General features: G+C 41.9%; 1 protein-coding gene across 1 annotated transcript in view; it reads left to right on the top strand.

The window, feature by feature from the left end:
* The window catches only part of SLC9A2 (solute carrier family 9 member A2), a 98,968-nt gene that overhangs the window by 26,353 nt on the left and 54,910 nt on the right, over positions 1–17,705 (top strand). The window contains exon 2 of the mRNA XM_042931877.1: positions 12,701–13,164. Within this exon, the coding sequence (XP_042787811.1) occupies positions 12,701–13,164 (464 nt within the window). The remainder of the gene's footprint in view (positions 1–12,700; positions 13,165–17,705) is intronic.

Genomic DNA, 17,705 nt, shown 5'->3' with positions numbered 1-17,705 from the left:
AGGGAGGGGTATCAAGATCTTTAACTATAATTGTGTATTTATCTGTTTCTTCTTTTAATGCTATCACTTTTTGTTTCACATATGTTGTAGTTCTGTTGTTTGACATATATGCATTTAGGCTTGCCATATCTTGGTGAATTGACCCTTTTATCATTATATAATGGTCTTTCCTGTCTCATAATTTTCTTTCCACTGAAGCTTACATTACTGGGTATTAATATAGCCACTCCCACTTTCTTTTGGTTAATGTTTAATGGTATAACTTTCTATTATTTTATTTTTAACCCAGCCTATATCCCTGTATTTGAAGTGAGCTTTTTGAGGACAGCAAATAGTTGGGTCATATTTTTAACCTAGTCTATTAACAGCTGCCTTTAATTGATGTGTTTGGGCCATTTACATTTTATGTGATTATTAATATGTTTGTGTTTAAGTCTGTGACTTTGATTTTTTGTTCTCTTTTTCATTTCTCTGTTTTCTTTTCCTGCCCTCCTGTGGGTTATTTGAACATTTTTTTTAAAACTCCATTTTTTATTTATCTATAGTGTTTTTGGGATTACCTCTTTGTATAGCCTCTTTAGTGGTTCCTCTAGGTATTATGTTATATATGTGACTAAATAGAAGTTTAATGGTGTAGTCATTTACCAGTCTGAATGAATGTAGAAACCTTATCTTCCATTACATCTTTTTACTCTCTCCAACTTGTCATATAGTTGGCTTAAACATTACCTCTATATACATTGAGAACCACATCAAACGGTGTTGTAATTTTGGTTTCAGTGGTCAAACTTAATTTAGAAAATTAAAGAGGAGAAGGCAAATGCATAGAATTTGTCCATATTTTTTATTCTATCTGTTTTCCTTTTATGCTTCAGATGTTCTAAGATTCCATTTTTGGGGCACCTGGGTTGCTCAGTTGGTTAAGCATGTGACTTGGGCTTATGTCATGATCTCACAGTTCAAGAGTTCAAGCCCTACGTCGGGCTCTGTGCTGACAGCTCAGAGCCTGCAGGCTGCTTCAGATTCTGTCTTCTGTCTCCCTCACTCTCTGCCCCTCCCTCACTTGTACTCTGTCTCTCTCTCTCTCTCTCTAAAAAACAAACATTAAAATATATGTATGTATGTATGTAAACACACACACACACACACACACACACACATATTAAGGTTACATTGTTTTCTTTTTGAGAATTCCTTTAGCCAAGACAGGTCTACTTGCAACGAATTTACTTAGTTTTTGTTCAGCTGACAAGGTCTTGATTTTCCCTTTATTCCTAAAGGATATTTTCACTGGATACACAATTCTGGGTTGGCAGTTCTTTTTTTCTGTACACGAATGATGTCTTGTTACTTCCTTATAGTCTCCATTGTTTCTGACAAGAAATCTGATGTCATTCTCTTTTCCCTCCTATAGAGAAGGTGTCCTTTCTCTTTGGCTGTTATCATAATTTTTTTCCAGAAGTTTGACTATCGGGTGTCATGCTGTAGGCTTCTTTGGGCTGGTCACAATTGGGGCTTACTCATCTTGATTCTGTAGGTTTATGTCTTTTGCCAACTTTGGGGAGATTTTAGCCCTTATTTCTTTGAATGCTTTTGTAGCCCTTCTCTCTCTCTCTTCCCTTCCTGGGACTCGGATGATGGGAATGTTAGATCTTTTGCTATAGATCCACAGGTCCCTAAGCCTCCCCCAATTACTCAGATTGAGTAATTTCTGTCATGCTATCTTAAAGTTGACTAATTCCTTCCTGTCTACTGCTTTCTGCTATTGAGCCTACACAACTGAATTTTTTTATTTCAATTATGTTTTTCAGTTCTAAAATTTATGGAAGGTTGTCCTTCATATCTTCTATTTCTTTGTGCAGACTGCCTATATTTTTTTCATTTGTTTCAAGTGTGTTTGTAATTGCTTATGAAACATGTTTATCATGGCGGTATTCACATTTTTGTCAAATAAATCTGACATCTCAGTCATCAGGATAGTGGTATCTGTTAATTTTTTTTTCTTTATCATTCGGTTTGACATCTTCTTGATTCCTGGTATAATGAGTGGCTTTCTGCTGCAACATGAACATTTGGCGTATTAGTTATGAGACTCTGGATCTTATTTATACCTTCTGTTTTAGATGACTTCTTACGATGAGCAGTTTGGTGGTGGGAGAGAAAGGCACTATATCGTTACTGACAGGTGGGGATGGACTTTCAGGTCTCCGCTTTGCTTGCTTTGATTACCTGGGGAGGATGCTTCTCATTACTGTATGGGGCTGGCGGTTCCGGATCCTTACTAGTGCTCCCCTGATCCTTCCTTGGCTGGGAGGGATTAGGAGTACCTCCTTGCTGTTCCTCTGGTGGCCTCCACTTACACCACAGGGGTGCGGTGGCTTCATTTCGGTTGGATGGAAGTGACCTAGTCTTGACTCCACTAGGTCTTCTTTGACCCACCTCAGTGGAGAGGGTCTGGGGTGCCTCATTACTGCAGATGGCAGAGGTCCAGGCTCTCCACATAGCCTTTAATGGCATCATGGAAGAGAGTTACCATTCCATGATGAAGAAAGTCCTACCTCCCTCCTTTTTCTTTTCTGACACCATCTCAATAGGGAGGCTGGGGTTTTCCTTACAGTCTAGTAGGCACATAATCTAGGCTCCCCACTCAGACTTTGCCAAGACTGGGGCCACAGTTTCTTTTGACATGTTGGCAGGAGTAGAGCAGCTACGATCTAAAAGTTTTCTGTTTTGCTATACTGCTTCTTTCCTGGTCCGTAGTATAGATAGGGCAGACTTTTGCTGGGACTTTTGTCGTCTGTGATTGTTGGCATTTCCAGGCTAGTGGCTTCTTCAGGTCTGGGATATGAGAGGCAAAAAGAAAACCCAAAAAACTCTCAGCCATGTTGTTCTTCAGATCTCAAGGTCCCTAGCTGGTTTTCCTTCTTCTGTCCACTTTTCAGAATATCCTTATGCTTGTTTTGTATATAATGTCTAGGGATTTTAGGGTTTTTTACTTAGTTGGAAGAATAAAGAAACGTTCATACGCCATCTTTCCAGAGGCCGAAGTTAGTTCTTTTTCCTTAATCTTTATTTTCTTACTTTTTTCACAGTCTTTAAAAGTTGAATTTGTCTATTTATTTAAAGTTTACCCATTTATTTTAAGAGAGAAAGAGAGGGAGGGAAGGAGAGAGAGAGAGAGCACCTGAGCATGAGTGGGGAAGGGGCAGAGAGAGAGGGTGAGAGAAAGAATCCCAAGCAGGCCCTGCACTGCCAGCACAGAGCTAAAAGGTGAATTTAAAAGGATATTAAGTTCTAGCTTAATATCCTCTACTTTGGGGTCATTGATTACAATATGTCACTGCTTTTTAAGAGAGATAATTGCAGCATAGAATTTTATTGTGTGTTTTATAGATTCTTCTTTTTTTCTAATGCTAAACTATTTAACCTATATGGAATTTTCCAAAATGCTCAGATTCATCTTTGATTCATCAGTCTCACTAAGAGAAAAACATCTAGACTTACGGAATACCCAGATGTGTGGGTTTTCCACACCAAGCAATGCTCCAATTCTCTGAGGACACTAACTGGGTGTACTACAGTTCAATTCACTTCTGACATTATCTACCTGGAGTTTGTGTCAGAGCCCACTTGTTAAAGGCTCAGCGTCATAAGACTGTTCATGGCAGTTGTGAGTGCCTGTGCTTCTTACTGACCAGCTATAAATCGAGGTTCTCATGATTCCCTCCGTGAGTTCAGTCATTTGCTAGATCCGCTCACAGAACTCAAGGAAACAGTTATGCTTACTGGTGTATTACATAAGAAAGGATATGATAAAGGATACAGATGAATAGCCAGATAAAGTGATATAAAGCAAGATCTGGAAGGATCCCCCAGTGCAGGAGCTTCTGTCCCTGTGGAGTTGCAGTGTACAACTCTCCTGCCAGGTAGACTTGTTCATCAGTCTGGAAGCTCTCTGAATACCACAGTTGAGGGATTTTTATGGAGCCTTTATCACATAGGCAGGATGGACTATTAACTCTGTCTCCAGCCATTTTCCTTCTCCAGAGGATGAGGAAGGAGAGCTGAAAGTTACAAGTTTCTACTCATGGCTTGGTCTTCCTGGTGACCTGACCTTATCTTGAAGTTATCCAGGAGCCCACCTTGAGTTGCCTTATTAGAACCAAAGACACTCCTATCACCTAGGAAATTCCAAGGAATTTAAGAGCTCTGTGTCAAGGAGTGGGGTCAAAGATCAAATATTAGAACAAAAGATGCCCCTAGCACCATTATCACTTGGAAAATTACAAAGGTTTTAGGAGCTCTGGCCAGGAGCTTGGGATGAAGACCAAATATATATATTTGTCTCATATCACAATATGACAGTCACATCCCTCCTCCAGGCCAGCAACATGCCCTCTTGGAGCACTTATCAAAATATGTTCAGCATTTGGCCTCCTCTTATACACACCACCACTTTAATGGAAACCATCATCTCCTTCCTGAATTCCTGAGAGACTGGTGTTCTTGCTTCCATTCTTCAACAGCGGTCATAATGACCCTATAAAACTGTGAATCTGATCATGACATTCCTCTGCTCAGATGCTCCCAGTGGCTCCCATTGCACTAATAAAATATCCAAAGCCTTTCCCATGGCCACAGGCTCTGAGTGTTCTATTATTTTGCTGCTCTCCATGTCATTTCCTACCCTGTTCTCCTGACTTCCCCTGTTCCAACCACGGTGGTTTTCTTGCTCAGGGTGCCCTCAACACAGAGCCCTTGTTCTTCTCTGTTCTGGAAAGTTCTTCCACCATGTTTCACATACTCAGTTCACGCAGGGTTTTGTTCAGATGTCACCCATCAGAGAGGCTCTCTTTGACCAGACTGATGCCAGATACCACCTTGTCCTGTCACTTTGGATGCCTCACCTTTCTCTGGCTTTCTTTGTAGTGCTCATCACTACTTGCCGCTCTGAATTTACCGGCTGATGTATTCATTTCCTGTTTCCCTCCATTAAACTGCAGCCTTCCAGCACAGGGGCTTTTTTTCTTTCACTGCTGCAGTCCGAGTGCCTCATATGGTACCCGGCACATAGTAGAGTCCCGGTAAATGTATATTGAATGAAAAATATGATCGGGGGGCGCCTGGGTGGCGCAGTCGGTTAAGCGTCCGACTTCAGCCAGGTCATGATCTCGCGGTCCGTGAGTTCGAGCCCCGCATCAGGCTCTGGGCTGATGGCTCGGAGCCTGGAGCCTGTTTCCGATTCTGTGTCTCCCTCTCTCTCTGCCCCTCCCCCGTTCATGCTCTGTCTCTCTCTGTCCCAAAAATAAATAAAAAACTTTAAAAAAAAAAAAAATATGATCGGATGGTATTGATAATTTTTATTGCTTCTGATTTTTCCCTGTCACATATAATGTTGCAATATAGTTTTGTTCTGTTATGTATGTGTTCTTTTTACATTACTACATGGTTGTGCTGAGTGGCTCTCCTCTCAGACTTTTCCTCTATAAGATTATGCATACATCCCTTTGGAGTTTGGGCTCTTCTTAAACTTTTTAGTCACAGGTTTGCATCATCGTCTTCTTTATTTTCACTGATGGTTAATCACATCCATCTGGTGTAAAACTCTAGGCAGCTTTCATCCCTCATTTTTAAATTCCAGTCTCTAGTCTCTTAGGAGGGGCTCATCCCTGTTCACGCCATGCGTGGAAGACAAGGATGGTTCTGAGACACCCTCAATAGCTCCCTCTGACCCAGAGAACAGAGGCAGATCTTCAAAGATCGGCTCTCCAGGCCTTCTGTAGTGTGGCCATTCCTTGTTTGGCTCATCTCTTCTTTGCTGTTTGCGCTTTGTATCTAGGTCAGGTGTGTTGCCCCTCCCTCATGGCACCCAGTCTTTCTCGTGCCTTCTTTGTGCTTCATTCCCCTTGAAACCTACATATCTACAGCTAGTTATCTTAACACCACCTCCTCCAGTTTCTTCCTGAGTCTCCTCCTCTGTGATTTTCTTCCCTTCCTTATGTCTCTAGAACTTCTACAGCTCTTCTTTCTTCACGTTTATCACTCTCTGTCTTGTGTTATAATTACTTATGTTCGTGTCTTATCTTCTGTGCCAAATCCAAGCTCACTGAAGGTAGCCCATTCATGATCCATGATACTGGTTCCCTCACAGCCTCGTGCAGGGAAGGGACTCAACAGTCTGATTAAGGGTTTAACTCCTCCTTCCTTTTCGAAATTCTTCATGGACTGACTGTACTCATTGTGCTTTTCTTTTCTTTTCTTTGCGAGTGGTCATGTCATTTGGAAAAATTAAATACCATCTAAGTTCTGCTTTGGAATAATCCCAATAAATTTTTAATGTTTCATTTATATTTTATTTGTTTTCAATTATTTTATTATTATAAGTCCTTTGCAGACCTCCTAAGTGGGGCATTTTTAAAACCTCTATGGAGATACTTCAGGTTCAGCTCCTGACCACTGCAATAAAGTAAATATTGCAATAAAGCAAGTCAAATGGATTGTTTGGTTTCCCAGCATCTATAAAAGCTATGTTTACACCATCCTGCAGTCTACTAAATGTTCTAAAAAAAGTGTACATACCTTAATTAAAAAATACTTTATTGCTGCAAAAAGCTGACCATCATCTGAGCTTTCAGCAAGTTGTAATCACTGATCAGAGATCACCATAATGAATATAATAATAATGTAAAGGTTGAAATGTTGGGAGAATTACCAAAATGTGATACAGTGACATGAAGTGAGCAGATGCTCTTGGAAAAATGGTGCTAGTCGACTTGCTCAAGGACACAGAGCTGCCACAAAACTTCAAGTTGTAAAAACCAAAACGAACAAAAAAGAAGTGCAGTATCTGCAAAGCACAGTAAAGCAAAGTGCAATACAACACGAGTTGGCTATATATTCATAGTTGCACTATTTTTTGGTGGGGAGAAATTAAATGTACCTTTTGGCCCCAGCATCCATGTGTCAATAAGTTACTGACATAAATCAGTTAATTCTGTTTTATTTATTGAATTTCGTTGTTTATTTTATGTGTTTATTTCCATACTTTTATTGTTTGTTTTTATTTACGAATGCAGTTTGATTCTATTTTTAAGATAGTTTTTTTTTTAATGTTTATTTATTTTTGACAGAGAGAGAGACAGAGCATGAGCAGGGGAGGGGCAGAGAGAGAGGGAGACACAGAATCTGAGGCAGGCTCCAGGCTCTGAGCGGTCAGCCCAGAGCCCAATGCGGGGCTCGAACTCACAGACCACGAGATCATGACCTGAGCTGAAGTCGGACGCTTAAACAACTGAGCCACCCAGGCGCCCCAATTCTATTTTTAGAATTAAAATCTGTCACTCAGTCTTTGTCCACTGGCATCAATCTGGCAGTGACAGCAGCTTGTTGCTGTATCAGATCAAAATGATTCGCATTATTTCCAGTTTCTCAATGTTTAGTGCTTACTGCCATTTTGGTTTTGAAATTGTGCCTTTGCTTGCTTGCTATGTGAATTGGGATACATAAAACCAGCATTTTTAGCTTTGAATGAACTTGCTTATTTCTCTTAATAATTAAAAACAAGTTTAATATACTCTATATTTGCCTATTTATCCCCCAGCCAAGAAGGCATGGCTTATTTTAGACTATTTATGTTAAATCCAATGTTTCCCAGAGTTGCTTCAAGAAGGATGACCCTGGGACACGAATTCGGAGTCAGGCTGCCTATGCTGACTTTGTTTCCAAGGGTACCTGTCCCCTACTTAACACGAGCTTGGAAAATATTTGTGGATCCAATAAATGTCATTATTTTTTCTTTAAGCTCTCGTAAAATATGGAACATTAATTGGATAGTTTTGTTTGTCTGGGCCTGGAGGGTAGGCTTTCTCTCCTGTAGGCTTTGTCCCTGCTCACCTATGCTAGTTGCCTCTTTCCCTCCTGGCCGTGTCACTTGCTAATTAGAACTGTGGGTAATTTTGGGGGTGCCTGGGTGGCTCAGTCAGTTAAGCGTTGACTCTGAATTTCAGCTCAAGTCATGACCTCGCAGTTGGTGAATGTGAGCCCTGCATCGGGCACTGCCCTGGCGCCTGCTTCAGATTTTCTCTCTCTCTCTCTCTCTCTCTTTCTCTCTCTCTCTCTCTTTCTTTCTGCCCCTCCCCAGCTCACATTTATTTACTTTTTCTCTCAAAGTAAATAAATAAAAAAAAGAACTGTATGTAATTTTTGAAACTTATTTTGTATGGTTTTTTGTTGGTGGTGGTTCTCTGGGATTTAGATTTTTACATTGTTGCTCTTCTGTGGATCCTGCTATCTGGAAGCTTCCTGTGTTCTCTTCCCAGGATTTGACAAATAGCTTATAACCATAATGAGAAAATACAGTGAATTAATTGCATTGTACTTCTTTCTACATAGATCTTAAGCTCTTAAAAAAAGCTCAGTTAATTTCAACACTTGTATGCAAAGAGAAATTAAAATAGATTCACTCCAGGAGAGGATTGTCTTAACTATGCATTTTGTATGAGACCCTAATCCTGTTCCCCTTCTTGCTAAGTGAATTTTGAAAATTTAAAGCATCCACCCTCACAGACTCTTATGTGCTAGTGATAAAAAGTGAATGACACAATTACAATGCCCCATACATTACTAAGTAGAACTTAGCAGGAAATACAAAGAACAAACTAAAACAGGGACAGGTAAACCACAGCCTAAGGGCCCAGCATGGCTCCTGCCCTGGTTTTGTATGGCCTGTGGGTCAAGAAAGGCTGTTGTATTTTTAAACAAAATCAAAAGAAGAATGACATTTCGTGACATAAAAACTAGTAGGACATGTCCACAAAGAAAGCCTCCCTAGAACATACTCCTGCACTTAGGTATCATCTCTGGCTTCCTTTGTACCACAACGGCAGAGTAAAATATGGCCTGCAAGCTGAAAATATTTGCTATCTGGCCCTTTGTGGAAAAAAATTAGCTGACCCCTAGACTGAGCAGTAGATTGTACTTGGAGTAGCACACGTTCAGCCTCGTGAAAATCATCAGAAAGTTCATTTGTTTTCCTTTTTTTTGTTTTCCTGATTACTGATCTGTTTCTCCATAGCATTTGATGAGATAATGACTCTGCAGAGCAAATTCTGTCCATTCAAATTCATGTACCCTCCAAAGAATTGAGGGTGGGGAGAGCCACAAATGAATTCACATTGGCAAGTGTTGATTTATTTGTTTTATTCTGTGAACGGTGAAATTTAAGATGACTTTTGTTTTGATTAGTTATTTTGGTGATAGGTGTCTTGACTCTTGTCATTCATAAACCATAGACGCTTAACACCCAAAACCTTCTGTGCCCACAGAGAGTGTCTTAGAAAATACAGTGTCTCTGCTTGTGTTTACCCAGAAGCACAGAACGAAGATGTCTTATGGCCACCCTTCATTTAATCCCCCCTTGCTTATGGAACAACTGGGCAGATTCGGGACTACTGTCCAGTTTCAAGCAAGGGTCACTCAGACCAATTCGGAATGACCAAAACATTCGTAAAAGAAAGGGAAACAGTGTTTTAAAAATATAAACACAGGCTCTTTTACTTTTATTTATTTATTTTTAAATGTTTATTTTTGAGGAAGAGAGCATGAGCACAGGAGGGGGAGGGGTAGAGAGAGAGGGACAGAGGAGCCACGCTAATAGCAGCGAGCTCCATGCGTGGCACTCACAAACTGAGAGATCACGACCTGAGCTGAAGTCGGACGCTCAACTGACTGAGCTACTCAGATGCCCCTAAAGGCAGGACCTTTTAAACAACAGTTCTTGATGTTCGCTGTTCTTTTCTGATGTTTGCTGCTACCAGACTTCCCCCTCCTCATCCCCCAGCCCCATCTCTTTTAGCCCCCTCTCCCAGTGGCCCTTTCATCTAATGGTATTCTGCTGCCTTTCTCTGGCATCTGCTTGGTCATTTTCTGCTCCCCCCGTTCCTGGTTAGGATCCATCATGGCGCCAGAGCATGGCAGCTGTTGGCCTGCAAAATGCATACAAGCAGCCTCTGTTTCTTCCTTTCTTTCATCTGCCTTGTTTCCCAACCTCCATCCTTAGGAGTAGGACCTCCTTTCAATACAGTGAGAGGAGACGACACTCCACATGGAAACACTGGGTTTTCTGGGATTGAGTGGCAGGAAGAGGAAAGCAAGAGGCCAGAAGAAGAGGGAGCCACCACCAGGAAGAGGCCTTGCGTCTGTAGAGGATTGTAGGCCTTCTGTGCATTTCTTTAGAACTTTTTTCTCTTGTGTTTTGATGTAGAAGACGGGGAGGAAGCCAAAATTGGGGGGCATGTGTGATATCATAGGCACAGTGGTGACTCCATGCAGCCATCAACTCATGATTGTTCCAGTCCTTAAGGTGGCAGGTACGTTTGTCGCCAGATAACCAAACAGGCCTGGGCCTGGTTGTGACCTATCCACAGCCGCAGGCAGAGTGGGAGCACTAGATGTGAAGCCACGGGCCATTGTCAGACAGCAGCCATTAAGGCTCACAGCACACACGGCGCCTTCAAGTTGGATCTTCCTGTCCTGCATTCCAGAAAGGAGCTGGTTTCCCTTAGAATCAAGGGGGCCAGCAGGGCTATTGTGGGCACATCCTTATCACACAGGGGGAAGTTGAATGTAGAAGCAGGAGTCATTGTGAAGAGAGGTTACAAAGATACGGTTTTCAGGGGCGCCTGGGTGGTTCAGTTGGTTAAGTGTGCAACTTCAGCTCAGGTCATGGTCTCACGATTTGTGGGTTCAAGCCCTGCGGTCGGGCTCTGTGCTGACAGTTCAGAGCCTGGGGCCTGCTTCAGATTCTGTGTGTGTGTCTCTCTCTGCCCCTCCCCACTCATGTTCCGTCTCTGTCTCTCTCAAAAATAAATAAACGTTAAAAAAAATTTTTTTTTAATTAAAAAAAACAAAGATACGGTTTTCAGGGGACTTTCTTAAAATTCTCTGTTCAGCAGAGGGGTCAGCAGGATAGAGGTTATGGGTAAAGAGTGGCTGAACCAGTTGAATACATTTATTCACCAATTATTGGAGCCTGCTAGAATATGAATAATAAAATGATCAATGCTGGAGGAATGATTTGAATCCCAGTGTAAAGATGTTTACTTCATTATTTAGAAATTAGTTCTTTACATCTCTTCAAGTTGTTCATTTAGTGTTTTGCTGTCATGTAGAAGCTATTTCGTGCTATGACTTTAGTACGGTTTGTACTAAGGGATTTCTTGTTAAAATTTTTGTGATTCAGAGCTTCTAAGGACTCATTCTGTCATTTCCGTATTGCGTTCCTATAACAGATCACTTCCACGTGCCGCGTTAATTCTACAGTGTGTGAGATGTCTTCAGGATGGCTCGTTGTTGCCTCGTAAATAAGAGCTGCCCTTTCATGTGTGAACTTGCTCCTCATGTTACCCCATATACTGGTACAATTCACATTCCTCTCCTTTTACTGCTTGCAGGCCTCCCCCCGACATAGTCTTTGCAATAAAGCTACACTGGGCTCCACCATGAATTAGGAGATGGGTATTTCCCTCCATTTCTTCTCTTCCTGGGAGACTCTTCACGCTTCCTCTGTGTATTTAAAGTCTGTCCTTTAAGGAAGCCCTGCCTGATGTTGCTTCCTCCATGATGTCCTTCTCTGCTGCTCCCCTAGTGGCTGTTTGGGGCCTTATCACACAGTGTCTTACATCAGAGGAGGTCATAAACATATCTCTTCCTTTGCCTCAATTGGAGACTCTCTGAGACTGGAGATCGTGGTGTGTTTACACCTCTCGTGTCTTAACTACCTGATGTGCCTTTGGAGGGTTGATTTGGTTGTTTCAGACCTCTGAAAAATGAAACATACTTAGCATTCCAAGAGATAATCAGACATTAAAAATATTAAGTAAGTTAAAGCTCTTCTCAGTACCAGAGGGCACAGTGGTAACCCAAAAGCTGCCATGTGATGTGGCCACGGTGGCAAGACCCTGTATCTCTGTAAGCCTCGGTTTCCACGGAAATGAATACATTTAAAACGGTGAAAATAACTGCCCTACCTCCTCCTTGAAGTTTTATTTTTTTATTTTTATTAAAAAATTTTTTTTAATGTTTTACTTATTTTTGACAGAGGGGGGGAGAGAGAGAGAGAGAGAGAGAGAGAGAGAGAGAGAGAGAGAGAAAGCGCGTGCATGAGTGGGGGAGGGGCAGAGAGAATGGGAGACACAGAATCTGAAGCAGGCTCCAGGCTCTGAGTTGTCAGCACAGAGCCCGACGCGGGGCTCAAACTCATAGACCGAGAGATCATGACCTGAGCTGAAGTCGGACGCTCAACCGACTGAGCCACCCAGGCGCCTCATTGAAGTTTTTTTGAAATGACCTGTCACATTTGAAAATGTGTTGGAAATCGCAAAATCGCTTCAAATGTAAAATTGCGTGATCTCGTTTAAGAAAACTTAATTGGAATTTAGACAAAGCCGTGCTGTGTATTATGTATGTATCTCATTCAACTTCTAATGTAAAGTTGCATTTGTGCCTCCATGTACTTTGTGAATAGTTTTAAGGAGATCATCTGACTTTGTACATCATAATCTGTAAAGCCAGTCTGTAGCCAATTATGCTGACCTGGGAGGTTTTGAAATAGAACCTGTTGGTTCTGGCAGAGAAAACCAGTATACCTTCTCCCTAATTTATGCACAACCCAAATGCCTTGTCTTTATTTTTTCCTTCACAGGCTTCCATCTGTATCACAAGTTGCCCACAATAGTGCCTGAGAGCTGCCTCCTTATAATGGTTGGCCTGCTGCTAGGAGGGATTATTTTTGGGGTCGATGAAAAGTCCCCCCCTGCCATGAAGACCGATGTGTTTTTCTTGTATCTTCTCCCACCCATTGTGCTTGATGCGGGCTATTTCATGCCCACTCGCCCATTCTTTGAGAACATTGGCACCATTTTCTGGTATGCTGTGGTAGGGACCCTCTGGAATTCCATTGGCATTGGGGTGTCTTTGTTTGGTATCTGCCAAATTGAAGCCTTTGGCCTGAGTGACATCACTCTGCTCCAGAATCTACTCTTCGGCAGCTTAATCTCAGCGGTGGACCCCGTGGCTGTGCTCGCTGTCTTCGAGAACATCCAGGTCAACGAGCAGCTCTACATCCTGGTCTTTGGAGAGTCCCTGCTGAATGATGCAGTGACAGTGGTGAGTAACAGGTTCATGCTGTGTCGCTCCAACACGCTGGTCTATCTGTGTCTGGTAGTGACAGCTGAGGTGAGACCCCGAAGGTGCAGCCTGCCTGCACACTTGTACGGTCCTGTGCTTAGGAAGGCCCCGCGCTTGGTTTCATGCTGTTCCTGCTGTCTTGAAATACCTTGTAAAGATTTTTATTGATTAATGACTTTTTTTATTTGTTTTTATACAGCGGGCCCCTCATTTTCACTTTGCACTGGGTTGTACAAACTGTGTTGCGGGTCCCTGCTTGGAACAGAGGAGCGTAAGAGTGATTGTGACCTCCCTATCTCTGAGGATTTCTCATTTGGCATTTTCCAAAAAAAACTTTTTGAGGTTTATTGATTTTGAGAGAGAGGCAAAGAGAGAGAGGAAGTGGGGGAGGGGCAGAGAGAGGAGGAGAGAGAATCCCAAACAGGCTCCACACTAACTAAGTTGAGTGTGGGGCTCAAACTTAAAAACCGTGAGATCGTGACCTGAGCCAAAACCAAGAGTCGAACGCTCAACTCACTGAGCCACCCAGGCACCCCTCATGTGCCATTTTTAAAAGTGATGGTTTTTGAATAGAATTTAAGGACTTCAAGTCCCAGAATTCTTTGTGAGATGCGACGCTGCCAGTATACGATACACGCGATAGAAGTGAAACGATAATACCTGCTGTGTACCGTTCTGTATCTGGGCATGGTTTATTTGTCATTTCATGATTTTAGGCCAACTTTTCATCACACATCACTCAGCCAGCTTATTTCTGGTCCTCCCCACTTTCCTGCAAGTGGGTATTTGTTCTGAAAATCCTAGTTATTTTTTATTGTCACTAATTACCCCATAATTAGAGTCTGAGGCTGTTGGGATCTTCATGGTAGCACAATTTACCTCCGCCCTGCTTTCGGAGCCCAGGCAAAACACGGAGAAGTGACCGGGAAGTGTCTCTGTCCACCCAGCAAAAGGCCTACAAAATGCCCCTTCGGCAGCAAAAGGCACTCAGGTGTCCCTGTATCGGTAAACCTGTTAGTGGGCACCAGTGAGGCCGTTTTATGTCAGCCACCAATCTGTAGTGGTGATGGTGACAGTTGTCAATGTAGCTGTTACCCTTTTGTGGATGTCTGCTTTGTGCTTGGGTCTTTATGACAACCTATGCAGTAATTATTTCTTTACCTTTGATAGGGAAGAAAGTTGAGGCAGAGAAGGATTAAATCCTTTGAAGTAACTTGCGTAATTTATATCACCCTCTTCATTAGGTCCTTTCATTAAAATATTATTCCTGATTCATTTAAAAGTCACTACAGAAACCTACATCACTCGCCATTAGCCTATATTCAGACCCCTGAACTGAGTAAAATATCATTTTTAAGGATATCCGCTAACTCCATGTGGACATTATTAGGTAGAAGGTAATTTATTGAGAAGGGAATCCCATTTTTTAAAATGTTTATTTATTTTAGAGACAGAGATAGAGAGCGAGTAGGGGAGGGGCAGGGAGAGAGGGAGACAGAGAATCCCAAGCAGGCTCTGCACTGTCAGCAAAGAGCCCGATGTGGGGCTTGAACTCACGAGACATGAGATCATGACCTGAGCTGAAATCAAGAGTCAGACTCTCAACTGACTGAGCCACTGGGGTGCCCCAGGAAATCCCATCCTTTAGAATGGCTGCTAAGATGTGTATTTTAAGGCAGCTAAGTTGCCTCACGCAAGTAACAAAATACACTTCCTTTATTCCATTGTTCATTAACAGTGATCAGTCATTAACTTACCAATATAAATTGTAATTGGGAAGGTGCCATAGCAATGAAGACATTTTGTGATTTATTCTAACTTCTAGTTTGATATGTACACGTTACCCTTGTTGAGATAGATTGTGGACATTTTAATGAGGATTTCTTGGATCTCTTTTGCATATAGAAAATTTTATAAAGAAATAATAACACCTTGCTGTACTCATTCTTGGGCAGTATAGCAATGTCAGCTCAGTTTCAGAGTGATACTACACTGCTTTCTCTTCTCTTATAAAATCTGTCATTCAGACAACTCAGTGTCCATTCTTTGAGTTTGTCAAGAATCAGATATGAGGAAACAATCTGGCTAAACCACCATTCAAAGTGTGCAAAGGCCCCAGGCTTTCCAGAGGCACATCCCGTGCTTCCTGTCAAGAGGCACCAAGCCATCAAATGTGATTTTATGGACAGAGAGGGCAGTGGGCCAAATTGAGGACATCATTCCACTACAGGAAGGAGGGCAAGGACAGAGAAAGGGCATGACTGCTCTTTAGATGTGAAAGCCCTTGTTATAAAGCCAACACCTGTAAGTCAGGATGACTATAATGGTTTCCCATGAATGAGCCTTCCTCAGGTTATATACCCTGGGCTCCAAGCTGAGGACCCTTAAAGCCACACCCACAGGATAGCAGGGCATGCCCAAGGGTTTTGCCTACCTAAAGCCGAAGAATAAACTACCAGGTATTATTTTCACTGAAGTGGCTGAATAGTGGACTGCACTGATGTGGTGTTAGGAATGATTAGAACAACGTTGTAAAAATGATCATTTTGCCTCCCAGTGAGGTACCCTCAGAGTATAGAAGTGGAGATGTTTTATGGAAGATTCTTTGACATTTAGTCTTATCTCCCGGAGTGTTTTAAGGACTCTTAGGGTAGGGAAAGGCATGAAAAGTATGAATCCTGGTGTGTACAGTGAAAATGATGAGCGCTAGGAGTTGCAACTAGAAGGGTAAAGATTAAACAGAGAGAACTCGTGTTAAAAAGGTAGTCTGGTTGATGAGTGAAATTATAGGTCAGTGCAATTAATCCCTTCCCCAAATCACGGTAGGTTCACTACTGAGGTGGCAGAGATGAGGGGAGAAAACCTACCCTAAAAATGTCCCCATTCAAAGAGAAATTGATGATAACATATGTTGCAGTCCAACTGTGCCACTGTCTAAGGCTATAGTAGATTGGAATCAGCTGGAGAAATGACAGCCAAAGGAACAAAGGTGAGATTTTTCATTTGGAACTTTGTACTTTCCCTTATGGTAAATATTTTAGGAAAATCTGTCAACATTTTCCTTATTAGGCAAAGACAGGTCAGGCTGTCAGTTACCAGATCATTCCTGCCATTCCTAGTAGTCCATAATCCAATGACTTGTGCTCAAATGGTAATTTCCAATATCACCTCTAGACCGTGTTAATGCACCCATTGAATAACCTAATACATTTTTCAAGAACACTTAAAGAATTTCCTTAATCAACCATAACAAGGCTTGGATAAGGATAGCTGGTTCTTTGGAACGAGGCTGGGGATGGGCTTTAATGGCCCAGTCGTTATGTGCAGCGCCCTGGAATTTAACTTCAGGAAGCTAGAAGGTAAACAGCAACCACTTGGTACTCATTGTTGCTCTTGCGAGTAACAGACTGTATTTCAAATTCCTTATGCAAAAATGATTATTTCTTGCATTTCACATAAAAAAAAGTGACCTGGAAACTATTTTTCCAGAACAGAGCTATTCTGGTAAAGGATCCATATTTGCATCTTTGTGTTCTGTGATTTCACTGAATTATTGCACATTTTAAATCAAAGGTCACAATAGATCATTTCTAATTCTTCTATATGTAAGTATTTTAGGAGTCTCCTGCTCTAACAGCTGAGCTAGCAGGGTGCTTATGTAAGAATTTTTAAAACCCCAGTATCAAGTAGAAAGATTGGAAAGTACTCAGCTGTCAGATTAGCCCACTACAAAATACAGGCAACACCCGTATTTCAGTCTTCGAAAAGTACAGTTGTCAGATTGAGGTCAGCTTTGCACAGACCAACTAGCGACATAATTATAGCCGTCATATTTATATATATGTTTATATACTTTACATACACGTATAACATATATATATATATAAATATAGTATATAATAAAATCTCCAAAAGCACTTTTCTACATAGATTCCCCTGTGATACAACTAAAGTATTTAACTGGAATGAACTAACTATGGGTTATGGCCAGTGGTAACTAAAAGAATTTTATCTTGTGCTGATCACTAGGTATCAGGTTCAGTGTAAAGCAGGTGGGAGGTTATGGAAAGCTTTCTGGTTGTCAAGGCAACGTCTCTACCTAAGACATTTCCCTGTAACATTGCCCTGGTATCTGAGGCAGTAGATTGATCCAACTGGAGCTTCTGCCCGGGTGCAGAACGTACAGTGCCTGTGACTCAGCTTTGTTCTCTGCAAAACCTAAAAAGCTATTGAAACCAGAATGTCCCTTGGATGGATTTGATGGATTGAAATGGAGGAAAATGCCTCTGGAAAAACTGTGACTATATGCTGGTCATGGGCCTGCACCTCCTTTGGAGGCCTCATAAATGTGCTCGATGGGGTGGGGAGGGGAGATGTGAGAGAGGAGGAGAAGGAGATTCGGGTTCTGTGTGCAAGGACTCTCTGCTTTTGCTGGGGAAATGAGGTAGGCACCAAGAGGCAACACCTACAATGCAAGATGGTGCATCACCAAAGCCCAACTGGTTTGGAGCTCATCTTAG

Source organism: Panthera leo, chromosome A3, assembly GCF_018350215.1.
Source record: "Panthera leo isolate Ple1 chromosome A3, P.leo_Ple1_pat1.1, whole genome shotgun sequence".
Classification (NCBI taxonomy): domain Eukaryota; kingdom Metazoa; phylum Chordata; class Mammalia; order Carnivora; family Felidae; genus Panthera; species Panthera leo.
This window is presented reverse-complemented; position numbering and strand designations above follow the sequence as displayed.